Source organism: Cyanistes caeruleus, chromosome 10 (genome assembly GCF_971803275.1).
Source record: "Cyanistes caeruleus chromosome 10, bCyaCae1.hap1.1, whole genome shotgun sequence".
NCBI lineage: Eukaryota > Metazoa > Chordata > Aves > Passeriformes > Paridae > Cyanistes > Cyanistes caeruleus.
The window spans coordinates 15,762,595-15,788,872 of NC_141710.1; the positions used below are offsets into that span (position 1 = coordinate 15,762,595).

The 26,278-nt window shown below is 38.1% G+C and overlaps 1 protein-coding gene across 18 annotated transcripts in view; it reads left to right on the forward strand.

Annotated features, from left to right (window-relative positions):
• ARMC9 (armadillo repeat containing 9) overlaps positions 1–26,278 on the forward strand; it is a 66,581-nt gene that overhangs the window by 7,622 nt on the left and 32,681 nt on the right. For 11 of the 18 annotated variants that reach the window (XR_015274203.1, XR_015274202.1, XR_015274201.1 and 8 more), the window contains 11 exons: positions 182–269; positions 784–903; positions 1,388–1,558; positions 2,535–2,690; positions 4,618–4,710; positions 5,352–5,376; positions 9,067–9,224; positions 11,028–11,126; positions 22,934–22,968; positions 24,128–24,239; positions 25,142–25,234. Coding sequence is in view for 9 of the 18 variants with exons in the window: in XM_086843120.1 (XP_086699246.1) it covers positions 219–269; positions 784–903; positions 1,388–1,558; positions 2,535–2,690; positions 4,618–4,710; positions 5,352–5,376; positions 9,067–9,224; positions 11,028–11,126; positions 22,934–22,968; positions 24,128–24,239; positions 25,142–25,234 (1,113 nt within the window). In the remaining 9 variants the exon portion in view is untranslated. Of the gene's footprint in view, positions 1–181; positions 270–783; positions 904–1,387; positions 1,559–2,534; positions 2,691–4,617; positions 4,711–5,351; positions 5,377–9,066; positions 9,225–11,027; positions 11,127–17,900; positions 17,937–22,933; positions 22,969–24,127; positions 24,240–25,141; positions 25,235–26,278 lie in introns of all 18 variants that reach the window. The other 7 variants (XR_002866699.2, XR_015274199.1, XR_015274197.1 and 4 more) reach the window with 1 other exon arrangement.

The window sequence follows — 26,278 nt, forward strand, 5'->3', positions numbered from 1 at the left end:
AGGATGTGAGGCAGTGGGATGTGGGACAGGTAGACGGAGGGTGTCTGTATGTATCTGTGTGTCTGTATGTATCTGTGTGTCCGTGTATCTCCTCATGCCCTCTGGAGATGCTGTGGCTGATGGGCTGTGCTGTGTGAGCCCTGTGCTGTGCACTAACACCCCCTTCTTTGCCATTTTCCAGCTTTATCAGCGATGAGAAGTAGCAGCAGCCCCTAGCAATGGGTGATGTTTTAGCGTATGAAGCTGAGTTACTTGGACTAGTGAAAGAGGTTGGTATTCTGTCTTTATTTCTTTCCTTTTTTTTTTCTTTTTGGTTGAAATGATTCTTGCATGGCAAGATATCTCAGTGTTTGCATTCAGAGCCAGGTATTGTAACTGAGGTCTAAATTCTGGAGTTATTTATCTGGCTAAGCGTTGCTAAACTCTGAAATCATGCTGACTCTTGTCATGCTCTGTCAGTTCAAAAGGCTCAATGTCCATTAAATGCCAGCAGTAAATTTTCTTTGGTTAAATGAAATTACTGGTTAAACCAAGAGGCATCATTGTTTCAGAGTGGGTGTATTCAGTTGTCTCTAGGATGCAGGAGGAAACTGAGAGACGGTATTTTCCTACCACGAGGTATCAGTTTTTGGTTTATCACTTTGCAGTCTTTGGCATTTATGGACCATCCTGCAGAGAAACTGGCATTTCATGGTTCATTTGTTGAAGCATTAATCACCTGAAAAAGAATTAATCATTTATTGATTATCTTACAAATTTTGTTCTTCTGTTTTTATCTTGTAGTATCTGGATTTTGCTGGATTTCAAGAAACGGTAAAAGAACTTAAAAAGGAATGTAAAATGAAAGGGAAGCCACTATCTAAACCAGCAGATGTTTCCTCAGAAGATTCATTGCATGTTCAGGTAATGCATCATTTACATTTATTTTGAGTAATACTGAAAACAGGGGCCACTAACCATCCTGTGAGTTACTACAACAGTGAGCTGTCTGAACAGATTCTTGATTATTTGAGGAAATCTCCCAGCAGTCTTCTTCCAGCACAGAAACCTTCAAGTTTAGGGTTGGGCATATATTTTTTTTCAGAACTACACTCATTTTGAACTCAGGGCACCAGTTTTGATTTACACTACTTCAAGTTTTTACTGATATGCTTGAAAATTTGGGCTTTGCTTCTTGTTTTGATGATTGATTCAGGCTCTTAAAGATACTAAAGATACATGATGAAAGAATATTTGTGGGGGTCATTGAATGGTGGGAGATTTTTGAGGAAGACTTTTAATTGGAAGTGTTCAGATGGCACTGGTATTCTTCATTCACTAACCTACTGCTGAGAAAATGTGGCTCTTTTGTGTTTGGATTTTCACTTGGTGCTTTTCTGTTTCACAGGAAGAGATGCTTTCAGCATTTGAGGATGGTGATCAGAAAGTTTTCTTCCAGCTCTGGGAGGAGCATATTTTGTCTTCAGTCCATGATAGTGATCCAGTTGCTCAGAACCTGGAGTTCTATCTCCACATCTACTTTGCCACCTTCCTCTTGAAACAAACAATGGGAAAGCCAGTAAGTTTAGTTCACAATTCAAACCTCAGATTGCTGTTGTCATTTTACTTCATTTATTTATCTTAAGTGTGGATGAGGATGGGATGTTTTCTACGAATCATTCCAAGAACATGTATCCAGTTTTGGCCACAGTTAGTTCAAACAGATCCTTTGTATTGTGGAGTACAGAGATGGAAGTTGGAGCTGTCCTTATCCCAAAGTTCCTGAAGTATTTCAACTCAGAAAATACCAAAATGGCAATACTTTCACACTTGTAATTGTAGATCATAGCAGATTCTTACAACACTTACTTTGCTCTGAGTTTGGACTGAAGCTGTGAGTTGAAATATCATAATTTCTGATGAAATGGGAAAGCTAGCTCAATATATAATCCCAAAATGTTATAAAATAAAATCTGTTACATGGGACTTTTATGATGAAGAGACAGTTAAGTCTCTTGGACTCAGCCAGATCAGCCAAGGCTTAATAGCTCCTGGCTTTCACCTGTCAGCTGCTCAGGAGTATTTGGATGCCTGCAGTCTGTTTTCCAGCCTCCAAGTAGCTTTTGTTCTGTTCTGTGTGCCAGCTCCACTTACCACTGCTCTGCAAGTGGATTTTTTTTTTCTGAACTTACCACTGAAATAAAACATGTCTAAAGTAGGGTCTCCTCTCTGACCCAAGTGTAGCAGTGGCATTTTTCTTTAAAAATCTAGCCTAAAGAGAGCAGAAATAATTTATATACAAAAAGCAATTGTCTGTCTCTTCTTTCTTTGGACCTGGATGACAGAAATAACAGCATTGGTTCACATTTTCCTTTATGACTGGTGAAAACTTACAATATGTTCTCTAGTTAAATAAATACTGGTTTTTAGATAACAAATATTCTGTAATTTCAAACTTGATAGTAATATGCTTGGGTCTCTTCTTTTATTTGCTAGCTTTACAGTGCATTCAGAATGATAGTTTTCTAAATTAAATCTGCTGCTGTATTTCCTAGGACAAATCTGAACTTGAGGAAAGGATTTCTTATTTTAAGGCATACCTGGAAACAAAAGGAGCTGCACTGAGCCAGACTGCAGAGTTTCTTCCCTTCTATGCTTTGCCTTTTGTTCCGAACCCCATGGTACATCCTTCATTTAAAGAACTTTTCCAGGTAAGTTATCTGTGTTGCAGAGATGATTTTATGATGACTTACACTGAGCACTCTCTGCACACCATAGGGTTGGATGTTTAGAAGATGACTTCCAGAGCAGTAGCTTGATGTTCCAAAGTATTGCTGGCAATACCTTTGGAGGAGGTACAGCCACCATTTCACCTGCTGGTGGCTTGCTCCTGAGTGCAAAACGGCACCTCAGCTTCTCTGTTGTGCTGGAAATATCTGGTTGCTTGGCTGCACTTGGACTGGATCAAGGAATTGATTTCTTGCCTGTGAATGTGTGTCTAAACATCTCCCAGGTACACATACCTACACAAATTTGTTTGTAATATTTTTTAGAGTTATTTGCTCTGAATGCTTCCCTGACCATGTGGACAGTTGTGCTGGCCTGGCTGAGCAGCTGTGGGCAGCCACTCTGGTGCACAGAGGTGTCTTCAGCCTGCATTGCTGCCAGACTGCTTTTGATGACAAATCAAAGCTTAAGTGATACTTCCCCTAGGGCTGACTTTGGATGTACAGCTGATGAGGAGCTCCAGTTTAACACCAAAAAAAGGCATATCCTGCCTTTTTCCTTCAGGACTGCTATAAATAATTACATAGACTGGTTGGCCTCAGAGATGGAATATGACTACTCTTTTTAAATTACACTTAGCAGCATTTCTTTTTAATGCCTTATCTAAGATGTGATCCTCAGGTTTATTCTGAGTAACCCAATGTCCAAGCTCTTAGTCCACACTCACTCATATTTTCTTGTGGGAATTGTTCAACTCATTCCATTTTAATGTTGAAACACAGATTGTTTTATGTTTGAGAAAGAGCAGCAGTGAGTCACTAGTTTACTAAGCAAAGTTCTTATGACATATATTTTTCTCAGGCTGATGCTTTATATAGCTGGAATTCCTGTCAGTTTGTGTAATACATCTTTAAGAATCGTATGCACTCCTCTCTGTAGGAGACAAGGTTTCTTTAGTAATATACAGCATGCTGTGGTACACCACTGTCTGGGTACTGAGCTGGTAAATGCAGCGAGTAAATTCTGTACACTCACCAGCTGGTGAAATAAGGGCTAATCTGAGCTGTGAGAACAACTTGTGACATACATGTATACAGCACTAAATTTAGGGAGCTACAGCTACTTGTTGGAAGACAGAGCTGGTTTTTTTGGGTTTTTTTCTTTTCTTTTTTTTTGTTTTTTTTGTTGGCTGACTTTTCCTCAAGCAGAAACCAGCTTCACTGAAGGCTTGAAATAGAAGACATGAGTATTTGGTGGATTCCTAGGTGTGACTTTCTTCTTTAACTGCTGTTTTCTTGTACATATGAGACACTACGTCAGGCAGAGGACACTATTTCAGTTAATGTTGTTGGTCTGTTCTGCTGTTCTGTTTTTCCTGCATGAGCTGTTTTTCTCCAAATCCTTATTTTAGAAAAATGTACCCACCAGTGTCATGTCATCAGGGTTGCTGAAGTTATTGACAAAAATTAAAATTCCCGGATCTTGTTAGGAGCAAAGGATGAAAACTGAGCAGTGCAAAATTATGAATTTTGTACTCTATTCAATACATGTGAAAATAATTTTTTATCTTTTTCTCAAGTTGCCTGTCTTTTAAGGTGCTTTTACATTCAGGGCAGTTGCTGCATGTGCGTACAAGGCACTGACACTGTGTGGTAGTTTTGTACTTTAAATAAAGCTACATTGTGTTTCTAGAAGTCTTGTTTAGTGATAATACTGAAGTCCCCTCTGACTTCTGTATGCTTTTATGGTGAGTGAGAAAACACTCACTTCAGTAACAGTGGAGGGAAAATCTTTTCAAGCCAATGCTGGCTGCCTTGTTTACTAGTGGGAAGTTGCTGTGATCCAAGCAGTACTTTCTGCAGAGTGTACATATTTGGTGAATAACTGTCATTATTTATTTTTCTTTTCAAGGATTCTTGGACATCGGATTTAAGGACAAGATTGGAAAAGTTCCTGTCTCTGACTCTTAAAGCCAGACAGACTCCTCGGCTTCTCACTATATTTGTATCCTTCTAAGAAAACACTTCACAGATAATTAGCAATACTGTAAAGAGGCAGTATAATTTATTGCAAGAGTGTGTTGCTAAGATTTATTGCAGAATTGCAGTAACCTTACAGCTCAGTGTTTTTATGATAGGAAACATTGCTAATATTCCACATTCAAAAATAAACTTTTGAAAAAGTCCTATAAATACCATTTACAGATCCATATGAACCTACATGTTTATCATGTGATCATTCTTTGTTTCCATGTATAAATGCAAGATACCCAAAGTCACCAACCTGACCTGACTTCTTTCTTAGCATTTCTAAAGCTATTAGTCTTTTAAATTAGCCATTTCAGGGACTAGGTGAAAGTTTTCCAGGGTTTTAGGGGTTCTAGAAATTATTTGGTCACTCATAGCTCAGCAAAAGGTCTCAAGTTCCTAGACAACATTTTGAGTTGTGCACTTACAAGTTGACATTTTTTATATATTTATTTTTATATATTTATTGTTGATTTATGTATTCTGTGGAGTATCAGGCACTGGCTGTTGGCTGGGACAGTAGAAATATATGGCTTGGTTGAGTTTCTCATTCTGAGTCTCTGGAGCAAACACTGAAAAGAGGGGCATTTTCCTGAACTGCTCTAACTCATGCAACAGAAGGAGAGTGGACAGTGCAACAAAGGTAAATACTGGGCTGTGGTAAGGACATTCTGTAAAATTGTCAGGGGCTGTGAAAGCAGTGGGAGGTTTACCTGCAGGACTAGGGAAACCAGTGATGCATGGCAGAAAGTCCTTGGAAATCCAGACACCAGCTTTGGTGATAGCTATTGATGGCTTTTCAAGCTCAGTGAGATTCAAGCAGTCAATAAGTATGGACTGGGAATGGGAAAGGGCCTAGTAGTGGGATTTGTATTAAGCATCTCTTTTGTCCTGAAACGTGGTAAAAACAAGTGGAGAACTCTATACAAAGAGCATACCAGCTCTCCTTTTCTAGTTCTGATGAAAGTAAGTTACCTCAGATTTCTTTGCCTTGCTTACAGGTTTATGACTCATTCAGTTGTTCTGATGACTGTCTGATGATCTTAGACAAAGTTGATTTTTGTTCCTATTTACTTGTTTTGTTTACATAGCCTCCTAAAATAGTGCATATTAGTATCTCCTGAATAAGAATGTGTTCATTTAAGTGTAACTGACTGATGTGTTAAATTTTGAGGTAAGATGCTTATACACACTTTAATGTGTATGTGTGACTTGGGGCCCTTTAGAAATAATAATTTCAGTACAGAATCCTGTTAGATGCTGATAAAACTTGAAATATGTGCCTTTTAAAAATCACTTCAATAAATAGAACTTAGGTTTCCAACTACCTTGCATTCATTTTTTCACTTGACTTTCTGCATACACTTTCTGGTTAGGGAACTGCATGAGACCAGTTGGATTCTTAAAATTACTTTTTCTCTTGAGTTATTTTAATCTGTAGGTTTACCCTGAGGATTTACTTTTTGTAGATTGAATTAAGCAGAAATTTAGGTTTTCTCCCAGTGGGAGTTCCAGGTATTTTCTTTGTTATTTTGTGCTTTATATTGTTGCATTAGGCTTTCACTGAATAATAGAAAGGTTTTTTTGATTTTTATTTTCCAGAAGTTACACTTTTTCCTTGTGGAGGACTTTCCTGAAGGCAATAATCCCATGCTCTTACTCAAAAAAAAAAAAACAATTATGCAATTGGACCTGACTTACTTGGGGCCTAATTTTTTCTAATTCGGGCAGGTCCTGTGCTTTGTACAGGGACTGTCATGGAACTCAATTCATTCAGGTCAGCTTTAATTTGCAGATCTGTTATGTGCCTTGGAGGTTGAGTCAGTTTGGATTTTTCATAAAGGTTACTTGAGGACTGTCTCATATGAAGGTTTTGGATGCAAGAGGTTATTTTTGTAGTATCCTGCTCACGTCACATGGGATCCACAGCGCTTACTCGCTGCTGGAGAATATTTACTTTATCAGTGACGGGGAAATGCAAAGTAAATTTATAGGCAACGCATGAATGAAGAGCAGTGTGGCAGAATCCTGAAAGCAGCCTTTTGTAAATAGTTGCCAGTCATCAGTGTGACATGCTGAAGTACTTCTGATTTGGGTGGGGTGGTGTAAATGCTTTTGCGGGTGTTCTGGAGTGTTCAGTGTGCTTACCTTGCCTGATTTACCTGCAACAGTGGCTTTTTACCCATTTGCTAAAAAAATTTCTGTATGACGTCCAAAGCTATTTGTGTGGCAGTTGTGCTTAACTTACAGTTTTCCTGTATGTTTTCAGTTTGGCTGGAAAAGCAAAGATTGCAGAATAGTTGGCATTGTGCACAGGGAGCTTCAGACCTTCTTTGTGTCCTCTCTGCTAACAGGAACTGAGGGAATGAAGTAATTGGCAGTGTGTTCAGCTGCTGTTCCCTTCACTGCCTCGTTACAAATCTGTGGATGAGTTCACAACCACTCTTCCACCGTTTTGGGGAGGGGGAGAGTGGAGGAAATGTGTCAGGCTCCTACACTATAGAAGGTGGAGTGTGACCTACCTGTCCGTGAAGATTTGCTAAAGTCTGAATGACTGTTTGTGTGGAAAAATGTCAGTTTAGAATACAGATAGTAATTTTTAAGCAAGAAGGAGACTCCTGCTTCTCCTAAGAGCAAGATCCAGTATCCAGTGTCAGCTCCTGAGACCTGCAGCTCCTCTGCTCAGTGCTCTGCTTCACTGTGTGCAGGAACTCAACTAGCTGGAGTCAGTGCTTCTGGACAAGTATGCAAAGTATGCTGAGATTAGAGAGAAATAGAGCAAGCACAAGTTCAGGAAGTGTGTTTCAGGTGTAGGTAAGTTGTAAAGGAAAACAACCATCTCTCAGAGAGAAAAGGTTATGGGCTTAAGTGCATATGTGTAACTCTTTGGCTGCTTGTAGGAACTGGAGTTAGAAAACTTGACAATTACACATATGAGAGAGCAGGCAAGAATTCTGGTAGAAACATGCAGTAGTTCAGATGATGCCTAGTGCCAGCATTTTCATTCGGCAGAGTCACAAGCTTTACTGTGTCTTGTATCCTCATACACCAGAAGATTATTCCTCTGTGCTGTGTTTTTCTCTCTTTTCATCCACATATGAAGTGTGTTTCTGGTAGGTGTTTTGTCCAGAGCTTTTTTTTCCTCCTTGATAAGCTTATCATGTATGCAAAGCATTTGTCAGTGCTGGGAGTTGTGTCTGGGGAAGAGAGAAGCCACAGTGTTACTCTGATTCCTGTAATGGTGCAGTTTCACCACTACTGCAAGGTGACATAAATGTCAGCTGAAATGCCTCAGAAAGGTACCATTTCCTTTTACCAGATCTGGACTGGGATGGTAATGATTTAACATTTTAAACAAAGAATTTAATGCTAATTTTTACCTGGGCTGGTAGCTCCCTGATTTGTCTAAATGAATGCTTTACAGGGATATGGCAGGAATGCAAGGAGGGAATGGAGCAGCACAGGACCAGCTCTTCCAACAGCTGTCTGAACTTGGAACAGCTGCTTGGCAGTGATGAGAGCTTCCTGTTCTTTTGGCAAGAGAAGCTGTCATGAAAGACTTTCCCCTTTTCAGTAAATTACTTATGTGTGAGAAGATAGTGATATAAAAATACAAGATATGCCAAGACTTTGTGATTCCTCTTGGACACCCTTTTCTCAGTTTATTATTGATAATCCCTAGATTTAACAACCAAGGAAAAATTGGACCCTTGTTTCTGAATTTTCAAGACTAGTGTTCATGAGCTGCACTGAATTTTGGTTATGTAGATTTTTCCTACTGACTGCAGTTGGAAGACTTTGGAAATTTTACCCACTGGGCTATGAAAAGTAAGTGAACTCTGAGAAGGTTTAGGCTTTCTGATTCGGTGTTTCCAACTTTCCTCTGAGGGAAAGTCATGCTCTAGGATACATCCATTGTAAATTTTTGAATTGAATGTGTAGTATCACAGTTAAATAAAATTATATTCCCATTTGGTTATCTAGGCAACAGAATAAAGTGCTGGAATAGCTAGTTTTTTACAGTGGCTGCTCTCAGAATCTTTATTAGTTTAGAAAAATGTTCTCATTTTGAAGCTGTATCATATTAAAGCTGTGGTGGCAGTTTAACAGTAATGGCAGTGAAATAAAAAATCAAATTTACATAAATAAATCAAGTTATCATAAATAATATATAAATAATAAGTAGAGGAGTAAAATTATCCTTGTAGGCAAATTCCTCACCTCAGAAATTGATGGTGTTTTTTCAGAATAGTAAAAATGCTTGTGGGTTCTTTTGTCCTTTTGTTTGAATAGGTGATGCTATTTCTTTTTTTTTTTTTTCTTCTCTTCACAGAAATGATGCAGCATCTTCATCAACAGTTAGTGAAGTGTGAGCACAGGTATATGACCAACCTGAAACAATTTTACGAATTGCAGATGAGCCACCATAATCTCCTTGGAGTCACTGCAGAGCTGGTGGATTCTTTGGAGGCCACAATCACTGGCAAGATGGTAAGAGATGACCCAGATGTGCACTTGCTTCCACACCCCCTAGAAAATGGAGACCAAAGGGTGAATTAAGCTTCATAGTTATGAGCATTTCTGTTAGAGTTGTGGCTCTTTATTAATGAACCAGCACTTTGGATGAGCAGTTCTCCCATTGCCCTGGTGAAGGAGGATAAAAGAAGGGCAAAAAATGAGTTTAATTGGGCTGGCTCAGAAACCTTGAAAAAATTATCACCATCTCACAAGACATCTCAGATCCCTTGATCTTGACATTAGTAGTGATTAGAGGGCATTTCAGTGATTACTGACTGCAGTCCATCAACAATTGTTGTGTATTTAAAACTTCAGTCAGGTGTGTTTTGAACGCCATGGTAGTGGTAACAATCTTATCCAAAATTTTGATGAGGAAAAGCTTTGCTCTCTGTTCTGCTAAACTGGATTTGTTAATTTGATAAAGGGAACTGGGAGATAGGAGTGAATTGAGTTATTCATCATATGAAATGGGCCACATGTATGTGACTGGAGAAGGTGCAACTTTATTAGGAGTATTTTTTATATGAAGTTGATTGTCTTTTTCACGTATTGTGCTGTGTCCTCTAGAAGCATAAATTCTGTGTAACCTGAAGGCTGTTCTTATGGCAGATGTTAGTGGCCTCTAGGTGCTTTTAAAGAAACTGAATTGTTAGCAGGGAGAATGACCTGGCATTTCCTGTGTTGCCTGCTGAAAAGTCAATATGTACCTTCCTCCTGTCATCATCATGAACACCTTATGGTTTATTACTCTGCATCTGGGATCACTGCTCGCTATTACTGTAGGGCAGAATTTGCGTGTAAGGGTGGATTATGCTTTACTTCACATTAGGGAAGGTACCTGCTCAACAATAAAATCAGTCATTCATTTCCTGCCTCCCATTTCACACCTCCGTGCTCTCCAGGCGATATCCAGTTACCCTCTGCGGTTGGGAACAGGACACTGCTTCTCCTCTGTTGTGGATATTGTTCAGGTTCCTTTGTGAGCCTTGTGCAGGGCACTCGTTTGATGCTTCCCGAGTGTGTCCAGCTGAGGGTGCTCTTCTGTTATGGAGCCTGGATTCTGTCATTCCTGAATCCAAAGTGGAGCTGGGTACTGAATAAAGTGATAATGAAGTTACAGCGTTCTGAATTTGAAGGGGTTCATTCTCCTGCTGAAGGTCTGGGAATATCAGAAGTGTCCCCAGTTGCATTTCTATAATCTCAGTCATCTCTCTTCTGGGGCAGGTACTAATTCTCCTGAAATTCAGCTGTTCTGTTGTGGTGTAGATTTCCCAAAACAGAAAAACTAAACCCACTGAGATGTTTTGCATTGAAAAACAAAGTGTTGTACTGCATAATTCATATTGATTCTCTCTGCTGTGCAAGACAGTTGTGTAAGTTCTGCTCCTTAGGTAAACAACATGTCAGCACTGTTTCAAGCTCAAAACTATTTAATTTTTAGATTTGATTTGATTTTTAACTTTTTGATTCACAAAAATCTGTATGTAAATAGGGGTGTGACAAAATCTGGTTTTCTTCTAGACTTTCAAAGTGTTTAACACTAGTTTTGTGAATAGTATAACAATTCTCAGATAAAGAGAATTTACAGTTTTTAAAATTTCTGAACAGAATGGTAGTTGCAGTATATACCTTATGCTTGTGTCAGTGAGCCTCAGATGTATGATTTCTTACTCTTTAACAAAACCAAACAAACAGCCTTTTAATATAGAAACACTTGTCTGGTAGAAAGTGTAAGTTTTATGTAATCCTGTTCTCACTTTGTTTCCTAATTTTTAGATTACACCAGAGTATCTTCAAGGTGTTTATGCTTGCTTATTTAGCAATCATTTGAGACAAGCTGTAGCACACAACATTGACTTCACAAGGCCTGGAACTGTAAGTAGTATAAATGTTTGGGATTTTTACAGCAACTGTCTTAAAAGCCAGTATTACTTAAGCTATGTATAGAACAATAAATGTTCTATAATGGGAAAGACAAAACATAATGTGCTGAAGCTTGTATAAGAATATGGCAATACATTGTTTTGTTGATCTGAGATGCTGGTCAATGATCTGGTTGTACAGTTATAGCTGTGTAAGTATGGTTAATTCTGTTATTGTGAGGACAGGAAGATTTGTATCTGTTAAAATGCTAACAAAATGCTTTAAAAAACCCCAAACCAAATCCTAAAACTGATTTTCTGAGTGTGGTTTGATGGCACATCTTAGCCAGTTTAGTTTAGCTAAAAAAGGGGAGTGGTGTTGCTGAGCTCTGGACTCATGCTCTCTGTTCTTTCTGTTGTCAGTGCTATAACTCTACAGAGAATTGACTTAGCCAGCTGAAGGAGAAGCATCACTCAGGATTATGAGATCAAATGTGGAAAAGAGGAGGAAGAGCCAGTTTTAGATGAGCAGTTAGCTGAAACTCCTAAGCTACCTTAGTGATTTATGTGATGGTCTTCTAACGCCCTATCTGAAAAACTTTGATCTTATTGACAAACAGCTCAGGATCCCTAGGGCTGGTTTCTGACAGCTTGACCATTCTCTGGTTTCTTTTCAGATGACTGCAGTACACCTTGCTCATTTATTTTCTGCTCAATCTCTTCTGCCTAAGTGGGGAGGGAGTTCTGGGGTTACTTTTCAGCAGCAAAGCCAGCTTAGGATAGTTTCTAGTGTCTATGAAATTTTTCCTGTGAGATTTTAAATGACCTAACAATTGTGTAAGAGCTGTTCAGTGGTACAACTTCTTTTAATATCTCATTTGTTCAAGTCTTTCAAATAAGCATTAATCATAAAACTACATCAAAACATTTTACTAAGAAAATACTGTGTACCACTGTTTGACAAAGACAAGCCAAAATCATGAACTGTGCTTATTGCTTTTGCCATGGCAGGCATTCATGTGTACTTAACTTAGTAGCAGGAGAACTTAGTAAAGTGTCAAAGGAAAAGCAGAAGAATAGAAAATTCCTCCTCCTTATTCTAGCCTAAGTTTTTAATAACAATTATGCTATGGGTACATTTTGTTCCTCTTGAAAAATTGCTACAGAAAGATAAGGAGATAATACACATGCTTCCTTTTCTGTGTGCTAGTGTTTTCAGAGATATATATGTTATTGCTCATTGCTCTTCAAGCTGTTTTAAATTCCCTCACTTTCCTGTTAATGGTCAGAACTCTTTTCTCTGACCTGCCATGAGTTTAGGAGGTTCACTCTTACACAGCCTGCAAAAGCTGCTGTTGCAGGGTTTCAGGAAGGAAGCAGGATCTGTTTGTCTGCTACCTCAATATTAGGTGCTGTCTGCTGCTCCCCTCTCCTCAGATTTACATCATATCCATTGCTTATGTCATCTCCCATCCCGTAATGTTCCTCCTCCCACCCTGTCTTTCTTCTAACCAGCAACTTGGAGATCTTTCCTCTTTTCTTGCCAGTGGCTTTTTGAGATAATTCTTTAGGTACCCCAGTAGTTTTCCGTATTTTTGCCATCTTATGTTGAGGTTGTGTGTTTCTCCTTCCCTGTACTGAGATCATACATTCTGTACAGCCGTGTGCCCTCTTCTTTCTGCTCCTGCTCTCTGCTTGCATCAAGACTTCTCTTTTTCTCCAGTGCTTTCAAGGTGCTCCATTTGCCCAGGGTTTTGCTCATTTTTTCTATTCTTCTTATCATATGTTGATCCTCCAGTCTCTTGAACCCTTATAAGAAAGGGGCAAAGGGAAGAGCGTTATCCTTATGGGAGGTTCTGATTTCTGCTTCCCTAAAAGTGTCTCTAAAAGCATTTCTGCTCCAAAAGTGCCATTGCCACTATACTTAGGGCACTGTGCCCACTTGGACACAGTCTCCAGCTATGCAGATAGGTTAGAGAAAGAGGATATGTCGGTGGTAGATTTTCTTTTTTCCTCCTGGAAATGAATTTTTGTCTCCCTTAATTAGGTTAACCTGAGTAAAGCTGTGTTCTCCTGGCACAGTTGTATCTATTTTTATACTAGGCTTTGCTAGCAGAACTATTTCTGTGTGAATTTGTGGCTCATTTATTCACACTGTTTGAGGTAGTTGCTGTGACAGCCAAGCTCTCTAGTGAAGGATCAGTCCAGTCATAGCCCTGAGACTGTTTAGATCAAGGCTTTCTAGACTGGTTTAGGTCATGCCTTGACTTTGAGGTTCTAGCAGTTACTGTGGTTGAACTCTCATGTTGTTTCTATAAGCAGATCCACACAGGCTCTCTGAGGCATTAGCCAAATTTTGGAGGGCTAACCACAGCCTTGCATATAGACATTAACTGCATCATAATCAGGTTTCCTTATCTTATCCTTTTGTCCCCTCTTGATTGATGATATTTTCTTGTTTAGATCCCATGTAAAGAGTTCTGGTTTTATACACGAATAGCAAACATGCAGGAACACAAATAAATGTTAGAAGAAAAAATAGGTATTGACTTATGAAAAAGAAAATCATACTCCTTTCTCATCCCAGAATATTTCTAACCATTATCTGGCTTTGTTGATGCACAAAACCAGATGAGATGAACTAAAATTCTGGTTTACTATTAGGCCACTCAGTCATGCCATTACTTTTTTTTCAAGGATTCAAGTAGTTCATTGTTATACACTCAGATGTTATTGTTCTACCCTTAAGTGGTTTCAGGTTTTTGCATACGTTTTGGAATAAAGCTGGAGGCACTGTGACCCAGACTAAGTAGTAGCACGAGTTCACAGCATCTGTGCTGGATTTGTGTTGGAAGGTTCCTTCACTTTTTGCCCATAACTACTTGAGGCACTAGAGTGTGGTCTTTCCAGCTACTCCATTTCACAAACTACCTTCTGCTGTAAGGGGCCACCAGATGCATAACTGCAGAGGGGCAGCTTCTTTGTTCATCCTTACTGTACCATCATCCTACCTCATTCTGTAGGCAGGATAAGTGAGAGGCTTAAAGAAACAGTCATTGTCTAAAGAGCTTTATCAGGCATTAAATATGGTGGTTTGTTGGTTGTTTTGGGGTTTTTTTTCCCCCCCACGTCACCTTGACTGTTCAGGATGATCTTGTCTCACTGATATCACCAATGTCAGGACAAGACCCTGAAATAAATTGGTTCTTCTGGATCAATATCTCTAAATAAATGAGCAGGAAAAGAAATCATTAGCAAGGAAATTACTTTTTTTGTTATACTGTCATGCAGCCTTAAATTTCCACCACTGATATTTAGGATATGAGTGGACATGCATTACATAGTTTGAGAAGAGGAAGTGCTTGAGTTCACAGCCAGTTGTACTGATGCAACTCGGGACAATCCAGGTTTTGGGTCAGGTTCTGAGAGCAGAAAATGCTAAAACTGCATCTTTCTCAGAGATCTGTATTTGAGCTTTAGAGTATATTTTGTTAAATCCCATACACTGGTAGTTTTTACTTACACTGGGAAGGAGAATTATATGAATATTGTAACCCAAAAGAACTATTGTCCAAGGAAATTAAGGAGTGTACCTTGGATTACATCCTTGGTAGCATTATTTGTATGCGAAGTTGATTTTGTTCCCAGTACATGGTGCTCAACTTTTAATGTTGGGGAAAGTTGTATTGTGTAGTAGAAAGCTGTGAGGTCTCAGGTTTTGAAATTATGATAAAGGCGACCTGTATCAGTTGTTAATATGCAAACATCAGCTTCCTGGCTTGCTCCCCACCACGGCTGAAGGCCTGTCTTTTAAAACTGGAAGAAATTTGTATCAGGAAAACAAATCCTACAGGCAAGTCTTATTGATCTGTCTTTAAGACCTGAGGCAATGACAGCCAAAAAAGTTTTCTGTTGTAACTGTACCCCAAAACTTACTTAACAAGGGCTTCTAGTGTCAGCTCTGTGTTCTCTGGTGAGCTGGGTTGGATCTCATTCTTTTGCAGAACAGCTCCATGTCTCTTGCCAGTTCTGTGACCTCCTGGGTTAGCTCGTGAGCCTGATCTACAGTCTATTAACAGGATGCATCTGCTGTGTGCAGTGGGAGAGAGGCCACAGTAGTGTGTTACAGTTGGGGGGCATTTCCAAGGCCTCTCTAAGCCCCTGTTTTACCATAAGGTTTTTCTCTTAGCTGCAGTTGAATGTTATCGCCACCTTCCATCATTTCATTTGACATGTGTGGTCCTGTATTGGGAGATAAGAAACCTAAGAGAATTGTCAGATCAGAAGGTGTGGATTCAAGAATAGAAGGCCAGAACAACAGGTTTGACAAGCTGAGAAAACATTTATTTGACGATTTAATCGATTCCTGACTTTCTAGTGTTCCTTTGGATAGAGAACTGATGTGAGTAATGGTAGAGTTTTAAGTATAGCAATCTATTACAGGACTATCACAGTCCCTTATATTTTTAACACTCCTAAAAAAAATCAAGTTTTACTTGATTTTTTTTTCACCGTTTTCCTTTTCTAGTCTTGATTTGTCTGGTGGATAAGAAGCAGGGGTTGTAGTTTTTGATGCCTGCAATTTTCTGTTCAATACACACCATGAAGCCAAGAGGATTCTGGCTTTTTGTCACAAACCCTGTACGTTCACACACCATCAAAAGTAGCACAAGCTCAAATCTGAAACCCACAAATAGGTTTTTTGATTGAAGTAAGGTGTGCACCTTCCTGGAATATTTTGGATTAGGGATAAGATAATAAGGTTCTCTAAATTTTGGATTAGAGACAAAACAGGAACTCCTTCAGATGTGCACTTTCTGTCAATAGTAGAGATGGGTGTTAACCACTGGAGAATCTTTCTGTGACCTGAGAGGTGTAAAGTTGTTTGCATGTATTGCACCTGTGTCGTGGAATAGAATAAATGCCCATTATGTATTTGCTGCTATTCAGTCTGATTATATTTACCTGTACCTGCAATTAGGTGAGTTAATGTCCCTTGCAAGTTTTGGGTCTCTTTTGACACCACTCTTGAAGCTGTGGAAAAGTAGTGGGGTGGTTTTTTTTAAGTTCTGTAGCTGGACAAAATTACCAGGTCCTCTGTAAAATAAACCATTCAGAGTGGATTCACAATGAATTATTATGCAGATGTTTGTTCTTTCATTTAAAAATAAAGTACACATTGCAGCAAACAGCATCTACCCTAAGTGAGCTTTTCTTCAGATGACATAATCAGTTTTCTATGTCCCTGTCTGTGGGACTATTTTTATATATTCCCATTTATGTATGGAAAAGAAGAAGCAAGACTACCTCTTCACGTAAGCATGAAGTTAAGGAGAAGTTAATTTCTTCCTTTTGGTACAGTATATGATGCCCTTTTGACAAGTTGCTGCACGGTTTTTTGTTTACATTAACTCTTTAAGGGTAAGGTGTTGCTTTCAGTAGGGATTTCCACAAACTTTTCCTGTCACTGTCCTCAAATCCTAGAATAGCCCATTTTGGAACGGACTTTGAAAGTAGTCTCCAACCTTTTGTGATTTCCTTTAATGTTAAACCTCTAATGTCATCTTTTGTCTTGATGCTTACATCCATTTTTATTGGCTCAGATCATGCATGTGTCAAAAAGTCTCTCATCATGATGCAGTTTATCTTCTGGTTTCTTTTGCTCACTTATTGGTCTCGATCAATATCATCCTTTGTCTTAAATTTAATTTTAAATTGTCTTTGCCAGGAACTGTCTGTTTGTGTATATAACACCATGAAAGTTAAAGTAATCATTCACATCAGGGAATTCTAAGTGTCATGAAAATGAAAAGAAGAATGACGGATTTTTTTAATTGATTAAAGAATAAAGATAACTTTATTTTCTGCTCACAGTGAAGAGTGGCAAGTTTCTTATGTCTTCTGTGTAAGGCTGTATGTGTCCTTTAAAGAGCAGCCTGCTAAATGGGGTGTTTATGTGCTTATTAATCTGTAAAAATATGTCCTCTAAAGTAAGTACTGGTAGGTTTGCACAAAAAGATTGGAAGCAGAATAATTAATGTTGGTCTTATTTCATTGTGTTGAACTGTGTACTTTTTTTTTTTAATTAAGGCTGTTCTTTTTAGATACAAAGCTGTTCTAGTATTTTAGTCCAATTAAGGAGAACATGGGATATTTTGTACTAAACTACTCAAACCATGAATTAGCACCATTCTTTATTTTAGTAACTACATCCTAGGTTTCACTCCAGAGACTTAGTTAGTTTATCCCTGGAACCTTTTGGGATGAAGAATTGATAACATTGCTCAAACACCTTAAATTGTCTCTTTCAGTCTTTGTTATGTGCTGGTCAGAAACTCCAATCAAAGCTTGTGTGGAGAATAGTGGCAGGTGCTTTCTCAGAAGCTAAGATCTTCTGATCCAGGCCACATTCAGGGCCTCTCTCTTAGCTGCTTCAGTGGAGTGAGCAGTACAGGTCATACATTCCTGTAAATTCATCAGTGCTTTGTGTAGCTGTTCTGACACTGACAGCGTGGAAAAATGTGCAAACTAGGTGTGTTTGCCAGATGTTGAGAGGAGAAATATATCCAGATATATCATAAGAGAGATGCAGCAATTTCAGTTCTGAGACATGCAAGTATGAGGATTGGGAGAACATGTTTATACTTTTCAAAGCTAATAGTTTGTTAATTTTTAGCTCATTTCTATTGGTTGTTTTTTAGAACTGTGCATTTCTCTGTGATTTATTTCTGTTAACTTATTTTTTTTAATCTTCTTTATTTTAATGTGTGTCTGTTTGCCTATAAAGGGATATTACTCTATGAGCCCTTGTGATGACGGATATGTAAGTGTCTATCTTTATTTCCTTTCACATTGCCTGCTCAGTCTGTCACAGTCTGTATTTCTCTATTTCACAACGTGCAGCAATTTTCCCTGCATTTTAGCTTGTCATGACATTAATTGTGTGGTTTATGAAGAGCCAGAAAATGTGCAGGGCTTGGAAATTCTGCATGGGGAATGGAATAGATGTTCTGGGTAACCTTATGGCTTCATTGTGCACATAACCCAGCATGTCAACATAAGAGCAGCTTTGTCCACAACTTTTACATGAAACACAGCTTATTATAGCATGCAGAAAGTAATTGTTTCTTCCATGGGATCATCTGTATGTAGTATACATTCTCTCTGAAGTGTGCCAAGACCAGCTGACCCCAAAACACCTTTGACAAAGCAAATAAATATTGCTCAAGGTAATTGAGCAAGTTGAGTTGTGATTTTCAGAGGAGTATTGTATTCTACATGTTTGTGTTTTTCATTCCTGAAGACAGACTTCCTTTTGGTAGTAAAGATTATGAAATTCTTTCACACAGTTAAAATGATCCTGTTTCACTGAAAACACAAAATTATATTCTCTGTACTGCCTGTGACTTCTGTACCCCAGATGGAAGTTTGTATTCTGGCAATACTACAAGTACACCATAAGTATCTAATTTTGCCCATAGTCAGTGCATTCTTTGTGAAGAAAGGAAATGAGTCTACTTCTAAGTAACTCAGTATGTAATCAATTCATAAAAGTGATTGACACCAGTTCTGAAAAATGACAGTCAATTTAAAATAATACATATTTATATTTTTATCACTTTGTTAAAGTAAAACAAAATTTTGCCTTTCAAGAAAAGCTGCCTAAATTTCAAACATATATATGACCTGACATTAAAGTAAACCCTTGTGAGCATTCAACTTTCCACTTAAAACAACATTTTATTTTGAGAAATAGTAATAGAAATACTGAATGCAATGGACTATTCCTTACATACTTATTTTTATCTTGATTTAGAGAAGACTACCCACATCAACCTATGGTGAAAGATCATCTGTATCAATCAACCTGTTCCCATTGGTGACATGAATGTTCATAATAGGCACTTTTTACTTGATGTTAAGCATTTTGTTCCTTCATGTCTCTGTTTTGACATTGAGAAAGGTTGATGACAGATGAGCAATTATGAATCAAATTATTTTTGGTAAAGAAAAGATTTTTCTTTACACAGATTAGTATAAAGCATTAGTTATATTTAACTTTATACAGTGTAGAATGTAATACCACATTTACTGCGCAGAGTTGTTTATAAAATTTTTGTAAAGCTGATTCTGATTCTGAGGTATTTCTTGACTACATGGGTAACTTTCAGTTCCCCTCACTGTTTATGTATATTATTTTATACTTCTTTCTGACATTCATGTTGTCATTACATTATCACACAGTATTACTGTGTGACTTTTTAGTATACACATCAGATGTCTTAGAGAACCTGTTTTATATGGCAAGTGGGAAGTTTTCATAACAGCATATCTCTAGTATAAGTAGGAAAAAAATAATTAAAAACATTTGTAGATCTTCTTATGAAATAATACTTTGCATAGCCCCAGTAGACCTGCCAGGTTACACAAGCTCAGGGTCTAATCCCTCACAGGCTGTGTGGAGCAGTCTTCTTGTTATTAGTTTGTAACAAATGAACTCAACATAGATTAGTGAGTTCTAATGATTCATAGAAATCTGCTCGAATTTTGGTTTTACTCTTCACGTATTCATCACATATCTTTGATTATTAATTCTGAATCTGCATTGAATTTTCACTGAATTCTTACAGCACGTTTTCAGAGTGGGAACTGAGGACAAAATCTGGCTTTCAGCTTTGCCTTCAGCATATTATGAATATATACATCAAACAGCAAAGGGGATATGGCTTGAATATAGGGCTGCAGTATTTGATAAAATCAGTTGTGGTTTTGGCTTGCACATGAAGTGCATCTGCTTTCTTTTATAAGTACTGATTTACTTTTTTCCCTTTGAACTTCTTAGTTTATTCCATGCTGTTCGTATTCATGCATGTCTTTGTTCAAAAATAAAGGGATGCCATCTGTGGCTAATGTGCATCGTGACAGAATTATTTGACTTAATGTGGCACCTGGTTTGGCTTTGGCAAGAACCAACACAAACATAAGTCATACACTATGATCCTACCAGAAAGAGCTATGCTTGGGCTGGTTTTCCCCTGTGTTTCTTTTTCTTTCCTTAAGACGCTGAGAGTCTGCATGTCTTTCAGTTATGACAAATGATCCTCTCTCAAGATAGGTTTTGCATGAAATGTATTTTTTTCAAGATGAAGTCTATGAGTGTTGGGACATAGGAATATGTTTGCCTGTCTTTCACTGGCAATCTAAGGTATACTGTTACTCAAAGGGTTAAAATTATGGCTAACTTGTTCCAGGAAAGACTGGGGGAAGGACTTGGGAGAAAATGCTGAGTAAGTCAATTTTGTAATCTAGAAAAAATGAGTAGAAGAAGAGCTACTGAATAATTTCTATTTATGGTGATTGTGCCATAAAGATTCACTTGTTTAATAGCAAAATAATCTTTTTATCTTATTTTTTTTATCTCTTACACTTTTCCATTCATTGGCAGATTTCAAAACCCAGCTTGTTCAAGAGATTGATGCCTGTATCTTCTTTTTAGATGAGAAAAATTGAGGCCCAGAGGCGTGTTTGGATTCTGTTTGCAGTTGGTGGCTGAATCAGAAGTAGAGGGGTATCTCCTGTGCCGGTGCCTTACTCAGCATGCCACAGATACAGATTAGCTTACTTATGACTAATTGGAATAATGCAGATGAAAGGAAGAAAGGAAACTTCTGCCTGTAACATAGTTGCATTTTTTCTGCCTATCAGTGGTGCTGACCGTAATCAGGATAGTGCAGTGCAGTGAAGAGAAACTAGGCCCTCAAAACTTTCTTCATTCCTGTTTAGCCTTGATCATTGAACCTAATGTAATATGAACTTTATCCTTACTGCTTTCCCAGAAACACCAAAAGCCTGAAAGAACTTCCTCCTGTGCAGGTTCTAGACTGATAAACTGAGTCTGAGCAGCAAAGTGACCAGAAGTCTTTCCAGCTCAGTGATTCTGCCCTCAGAGCCTCAGTGCAGGGCCTGCCTCACTCTCTGGTCCTTCCTTGTGGGAAGAGTACAGAAGGAAACCATACTAAATACCTTGCTGTGCTTCATCTGCTGGCTTAAAAAGTAATCTGGGAATTAATAGGACCTTGTCCTATTTGATCTGAATGTTTTTCCACTTGAACTTTCTGTAGTTTGAAATTTTATAAAAGCTTGCAAAGTCCTACACTACCAAAAAGTTTTATTTGTGTAGAAGGGTGATATGTCTATCTTAACCAGTTATCCTCTGGTTAGATTTTGGTTGGAGCACATGTTTTTCTTTCTAAAACAGCAAAGAGGTGCATAAAAAGACTTTGTTGAGAAGCAGAGACTCTTTATATACATCTATATAGCCCTAATGCCCTGCTCTGTTTCTTTTCACACTGCTATTCTCTATTTGACCTTCCATCTCCAAGGGCTCTGTAATTTTTTTTGCATTCAAGTGCTATAGTCACTTTGTTCCATTTCCTCTAACGGAGAAAGGAGAAAGGTGCTGACAGAGACAAGGAAAGTGATTTGTGATTTCATTACACATGCAGCTACAAGGTTTTATGTTTTTACTGGGAAAACAGTTTTGTTTGAACAAAATTAACTCTTTATACTTCTAAAAAATGCTAAGGAAAATGAACAAGGGCAAAACAGTCTAGGGGCAGATATCATGCTTAGAAAGACTTTTGTATTATATAAGATAAACTATGATGTGAGAACTGCTGGTCCAGACAGGTTACTTCTGAAGTGTATGAAATTTTAATTGTCTTTTGTGTACAAGTCATTCATTGACATAATATAAAATGCCTTCCAATGTGCATATAAGCTGATTTCACATCTAAGAGAACAGTTCCTTGTATTACAAGGATACCCATGAGGTTATGTTTTCAAGAATATGTCAGTTGGCGTAATTCAATATTCTCTGTGGTATTTTATGCTTTTTGTCTCCTAAATCCCACAGTTTTGAATCTGACAATAGACATTGATTATATAGTTCCTATTGAAAGAGGCTCAGTTAGGAGAGAAGACCAGTTTTACAGGCATAAGTGGTAATGAGAGATTTTTAGCAGAGAGATCAGCACAAAGAGATGACATTGAATATTCTGCAAATACAGCATGTAGTTGACATCAGAATGCATGACATGAAGCACTCTTATGCCAGAATTGCTGCATCTTTGCTTACCTACAATTAAGTCTAGTAAAAAATATTTACTGAGGCAGACAGCTTTCATGTGGAACTTTTATATGGTGTTGATGCTCTTTATTGCACAGTGGTGCCTGTACAGGTACTGTGTCACCCTGCATCAGAGAAGAAATATCCAAGATTTAATCATAAGATACTAAGCAGAACCACTAAGAAATGGCACGCTAGTTCATATTGGTTTTATCTATACCAAAATACATGAAACAAAGAATTACAATAAATTTATATACAGGAATGCAGGCTGGGTCTCCAATGAAATATTACTGCAATTTTAAACGTACGAAAATAGATGAAGTCAATGAATGTGCTTAGAAAGTTCTTCATCTTCCTCAGTGGGCTTCCGATAGTATTTTCTATTCATTTTTTATTATTATTTTTTTAAAATGCTTCAAGCATAGATAATTTGTGGAATATGTGGGTGAAGATAATATGGTCAGATCACAACAAATGAGATTTTTACCTGTGAAACACTTTAAGGGAAAAGAAAGATAAACGCTGAAGTGCTCTTTCTTTAACTGTTTCTGGTTTACAGCACAGGTTTTTATAGGAAAAGAACTGCAGAACCTCAGTGAAAGAATTCACTTTGGACCTCACTAGAAACATTATGTGAAATTTGGATTTATATGCTGTAATTTCCTTTTTTGTTTCTTTTTGTGATCCAGGCTTCCACATTGTTAAGAGCATCTTTAGCCTCCATGTAAGTATTTGTTGCTGAGCTTCATTTCTGTCTGTAGAGAAGAAGAGGGGTTTGTAAACTGAAGTACACTCCCAGTTGTCTGCAAATGGATCTCACTGCCCCTCTGTGCTTCCTCTGACTCAGTGGCCATTAATGCAAATATTGTGTGATCTGTGTTCTTCTGCTGAGCAGCTTCAGTAATGTTCGAACTTCAGCAGAATGTTGTTAATCCATTCCACACCTGTAAGGTTGTTGCTGTATTTTTAGTGTTTTCACATATTTCAGTCCTGTTGTTATAATTGGTTTGATTCTCACAAACCCAGAAAAAGGGGAAATTAGCAAAATGGATTTTTGGATGCCTTTAATTTTTTTGTGTCTGACTTAATAAATTTTAGCTTAAAATATTGAATAGAGATCATATATTCAAGGTGAAGTTTTATTAAATTTTTGAGACATTGTTTTTATCCTGTTGTTTACAAGATATTGGGGCAATTATACATAGAATATAAAATTGGTTTTGAAAAGTGGTAGGATGGGAAGATATTAAAATATTTTAGTGGATTATATTTAAATATTAGGATTAAAACATTGACTGTAAGCAGTTTTCTTAAGGGAAACTTATATTCCAGTGTTAAATTTCAAAACAGCAAGATAGTATTGATGCATAGAAAGTGGTCCTGTATTAAGTCTCATGTAAGCTGGAGCATACTCCAGCCTGTAGCAATCCATTCAGTCCACACCACCTTTGCCTTGGAGAAGACTTTTCTGTGTGCATGAGGGTTTGGAGGTGGAGGTGGAGCTGCAGCATTTTACTGCATCTGTTTCTAACTGTGTCAAGAGCCACGAGCTGTTGTCCTCATGCCCTTGTGGTCCAGTAGGGGAGGGGAAAAAAGGATATTACTGTACTGTTTTGTGCCAGTAAAAATCTCAGATCATCAACTGGCTGGTTGCCAGTTACTGTCTGCAAGTTATGGTGCTAAATGAGCTGCATGCATAATTAAGAAATAAACCCAAATTTAACAAGTCTGCTCTAACACTATAATTGTAATAAAAGTGTGAAAATGTGGAAGTTCTTTTCTTGAAGCAGACTTCCTGTTTTGGCTCTTCTCACCTCTGTAACATCAGCTGCACTGAACTAGGAGAGAGAATTTTGATGAATGTCTTTTCCATTTGCATTTAGGAAGGTACAGGATGTGCCATTGTTGCCCTCTTTGGATTATGAGAAGCTGAAGAAAGATCTGATTACAGGAAGTGATCGTCTCAAGGCCCTCTTGCTGCAGGCTCTGCGCTGGGTAAGGACAGGGCCTCTGGAAGCATCCAGAACTAAGATCCATTTTGCCAACAAGATGGTCATTCTGGTGATGAGTTCAGCATCACAGGCCACTTCCCTGTTGGTGAAGTTTGCAAAGGCTGTTGAGGTGATGAAGGTAGCCAAGACAGGAGGTGTCTATCTGTGATCTAGCAGTGTCCTTCTCATCTGAGGAGAGACTGATTCCTTACATGAGGAATTCACAGATTTCTGAGATACTCAGTGGAAATAATTTCTGATGTGCTTTAAAATAAATTGTTGTTTTAGGCAGTTCCTTTTTCTATATATTGTTTTGGTTTCTATTTATATAAATACTGCTGTAGCCAAGACATACCTGACTCTAATCACCAGTTTTCCTTTATAATCAAGGTACCTACCTTTCCATTGATTTGGGTCATGTAATGACATTTCAGAAAAATTACAGGTGGCCACAGGAAGTTGCATTTTCCTGCTGAAAAGGAAGCTGATGTGTTCCAAGTGAAAGTCATGAAAGATGATAATAGTGGAATTCTGATCAATGTCAGTTTTCACATAAAATACAATCTATTTGTTCTGACCAGAGGTACTTCTAGCCCAGTGCTCTGTATCAGATATTTAATTAGAGGGGCTTTTTTAACTTTATGGGAAGTAATTCCATATCCTTCCTGTATGGACAATGATGACAGCTCCCAAGTAACAGTTTTGTAATGGATCACAGACCTGAGGTGAGGTCAGTTCATTTCCTCTCTTTCCCTTAGGTCTCTGAGGTTGAATTGCTGCTCCCTGTGAAAGAGGTTTCTCAGCTACAGAGTATCAGCACCTTTAATATCTCCAGGGTCATCAATCCATAGTTTTGACTTTTTGTGGGTTTTTTTACTTGTTTATTTATCTTGTTATTTATTTTAGCGCTTGACAACATCATATCCTGGAGAACAGAGAGACACTATCATGCAAGCCTACATCAGTAATGACCTCCTAGATTGCCACAGCAACTGTCAGGTCAGTTGAAACTGAGAGTTGTCACTTGTCCAAGTTCTATGTGATACTGCTCATTTGTGTCTATGATTTGCAGATCATAAAATTCTATTGCTCTCTGGAAGAGGAGAAAAAAAAAAGGTAGTAGTGCCAAAATCAGGTGATACATTTAGCTTCTGTATCCTGGTCTTTAAATGTGATGGCAAAGCTTTGCATTGCAAGAGCTCTTAGCTTAGACACAGTTCTTGTAGACAAATGGAAGTTTATCAGCTCTCTGTGCTTCTCTGTGAGTTGAACCGAAGCCTGAGGCCCTTAGCCTGAGGCCCTTTAGGTCTTGCTTATCAGATCCTGTGTCTCTTTTTGAGTGATTGTGTATTGTTAAATAATAACACTCAATTCATTTCATTGATCTAAGATAAGAACTAAATTAGGATTTCATTCCCAGTGCTGCTATGGAATGTGTCACTGTGCACCTGTAACAGCTTGGTCAACCTGTTTCTGTGAATCTGAGGTGGATTGGAGCCATTCATTAGAAAGGGGAATTGCTGGTGTGTTGATTTTGAAAAGTTGTTTCAGTCACTGATAACCCAGTACTGTTGCTAAGGAAAGCAAAACTTTTTTCATAGGTTGTAGTGACTTGTGCATAATTGAGTTCCCCAGGGGTTCAAGGAACTGAGCCTACTTGGTTTATTGTGGCTTCATTGTCTTTGGAACAGTCAGTCACTTGTATCACTAGGAAATGTAAAGAATTATTAAATCCACCATCAGTTCTTAGTCCCTCTAAATTTCTGGAAGAGGGAAGTTATATGTAAAGCCTGAAATAATACAGATTAGAAATAATTGCAGTGTGGTGGTGTTGGTTACTGAGCTGCTTCCCATGCTCTTCATTGTCAAAGAAAAACATTCAGGTAATATTAACTGCACTTAAGTTCATCAGCAAAACTTAAGTTGCTTTTTTTGGTCACAGACTGAATATTAATTTTAGGTACCAGCTTTAACTGGACTGTGTTGGCTCATTATAACTTCCACTCTATACCTTACAGTTTAATGGTGTTTTAACAGACTCAG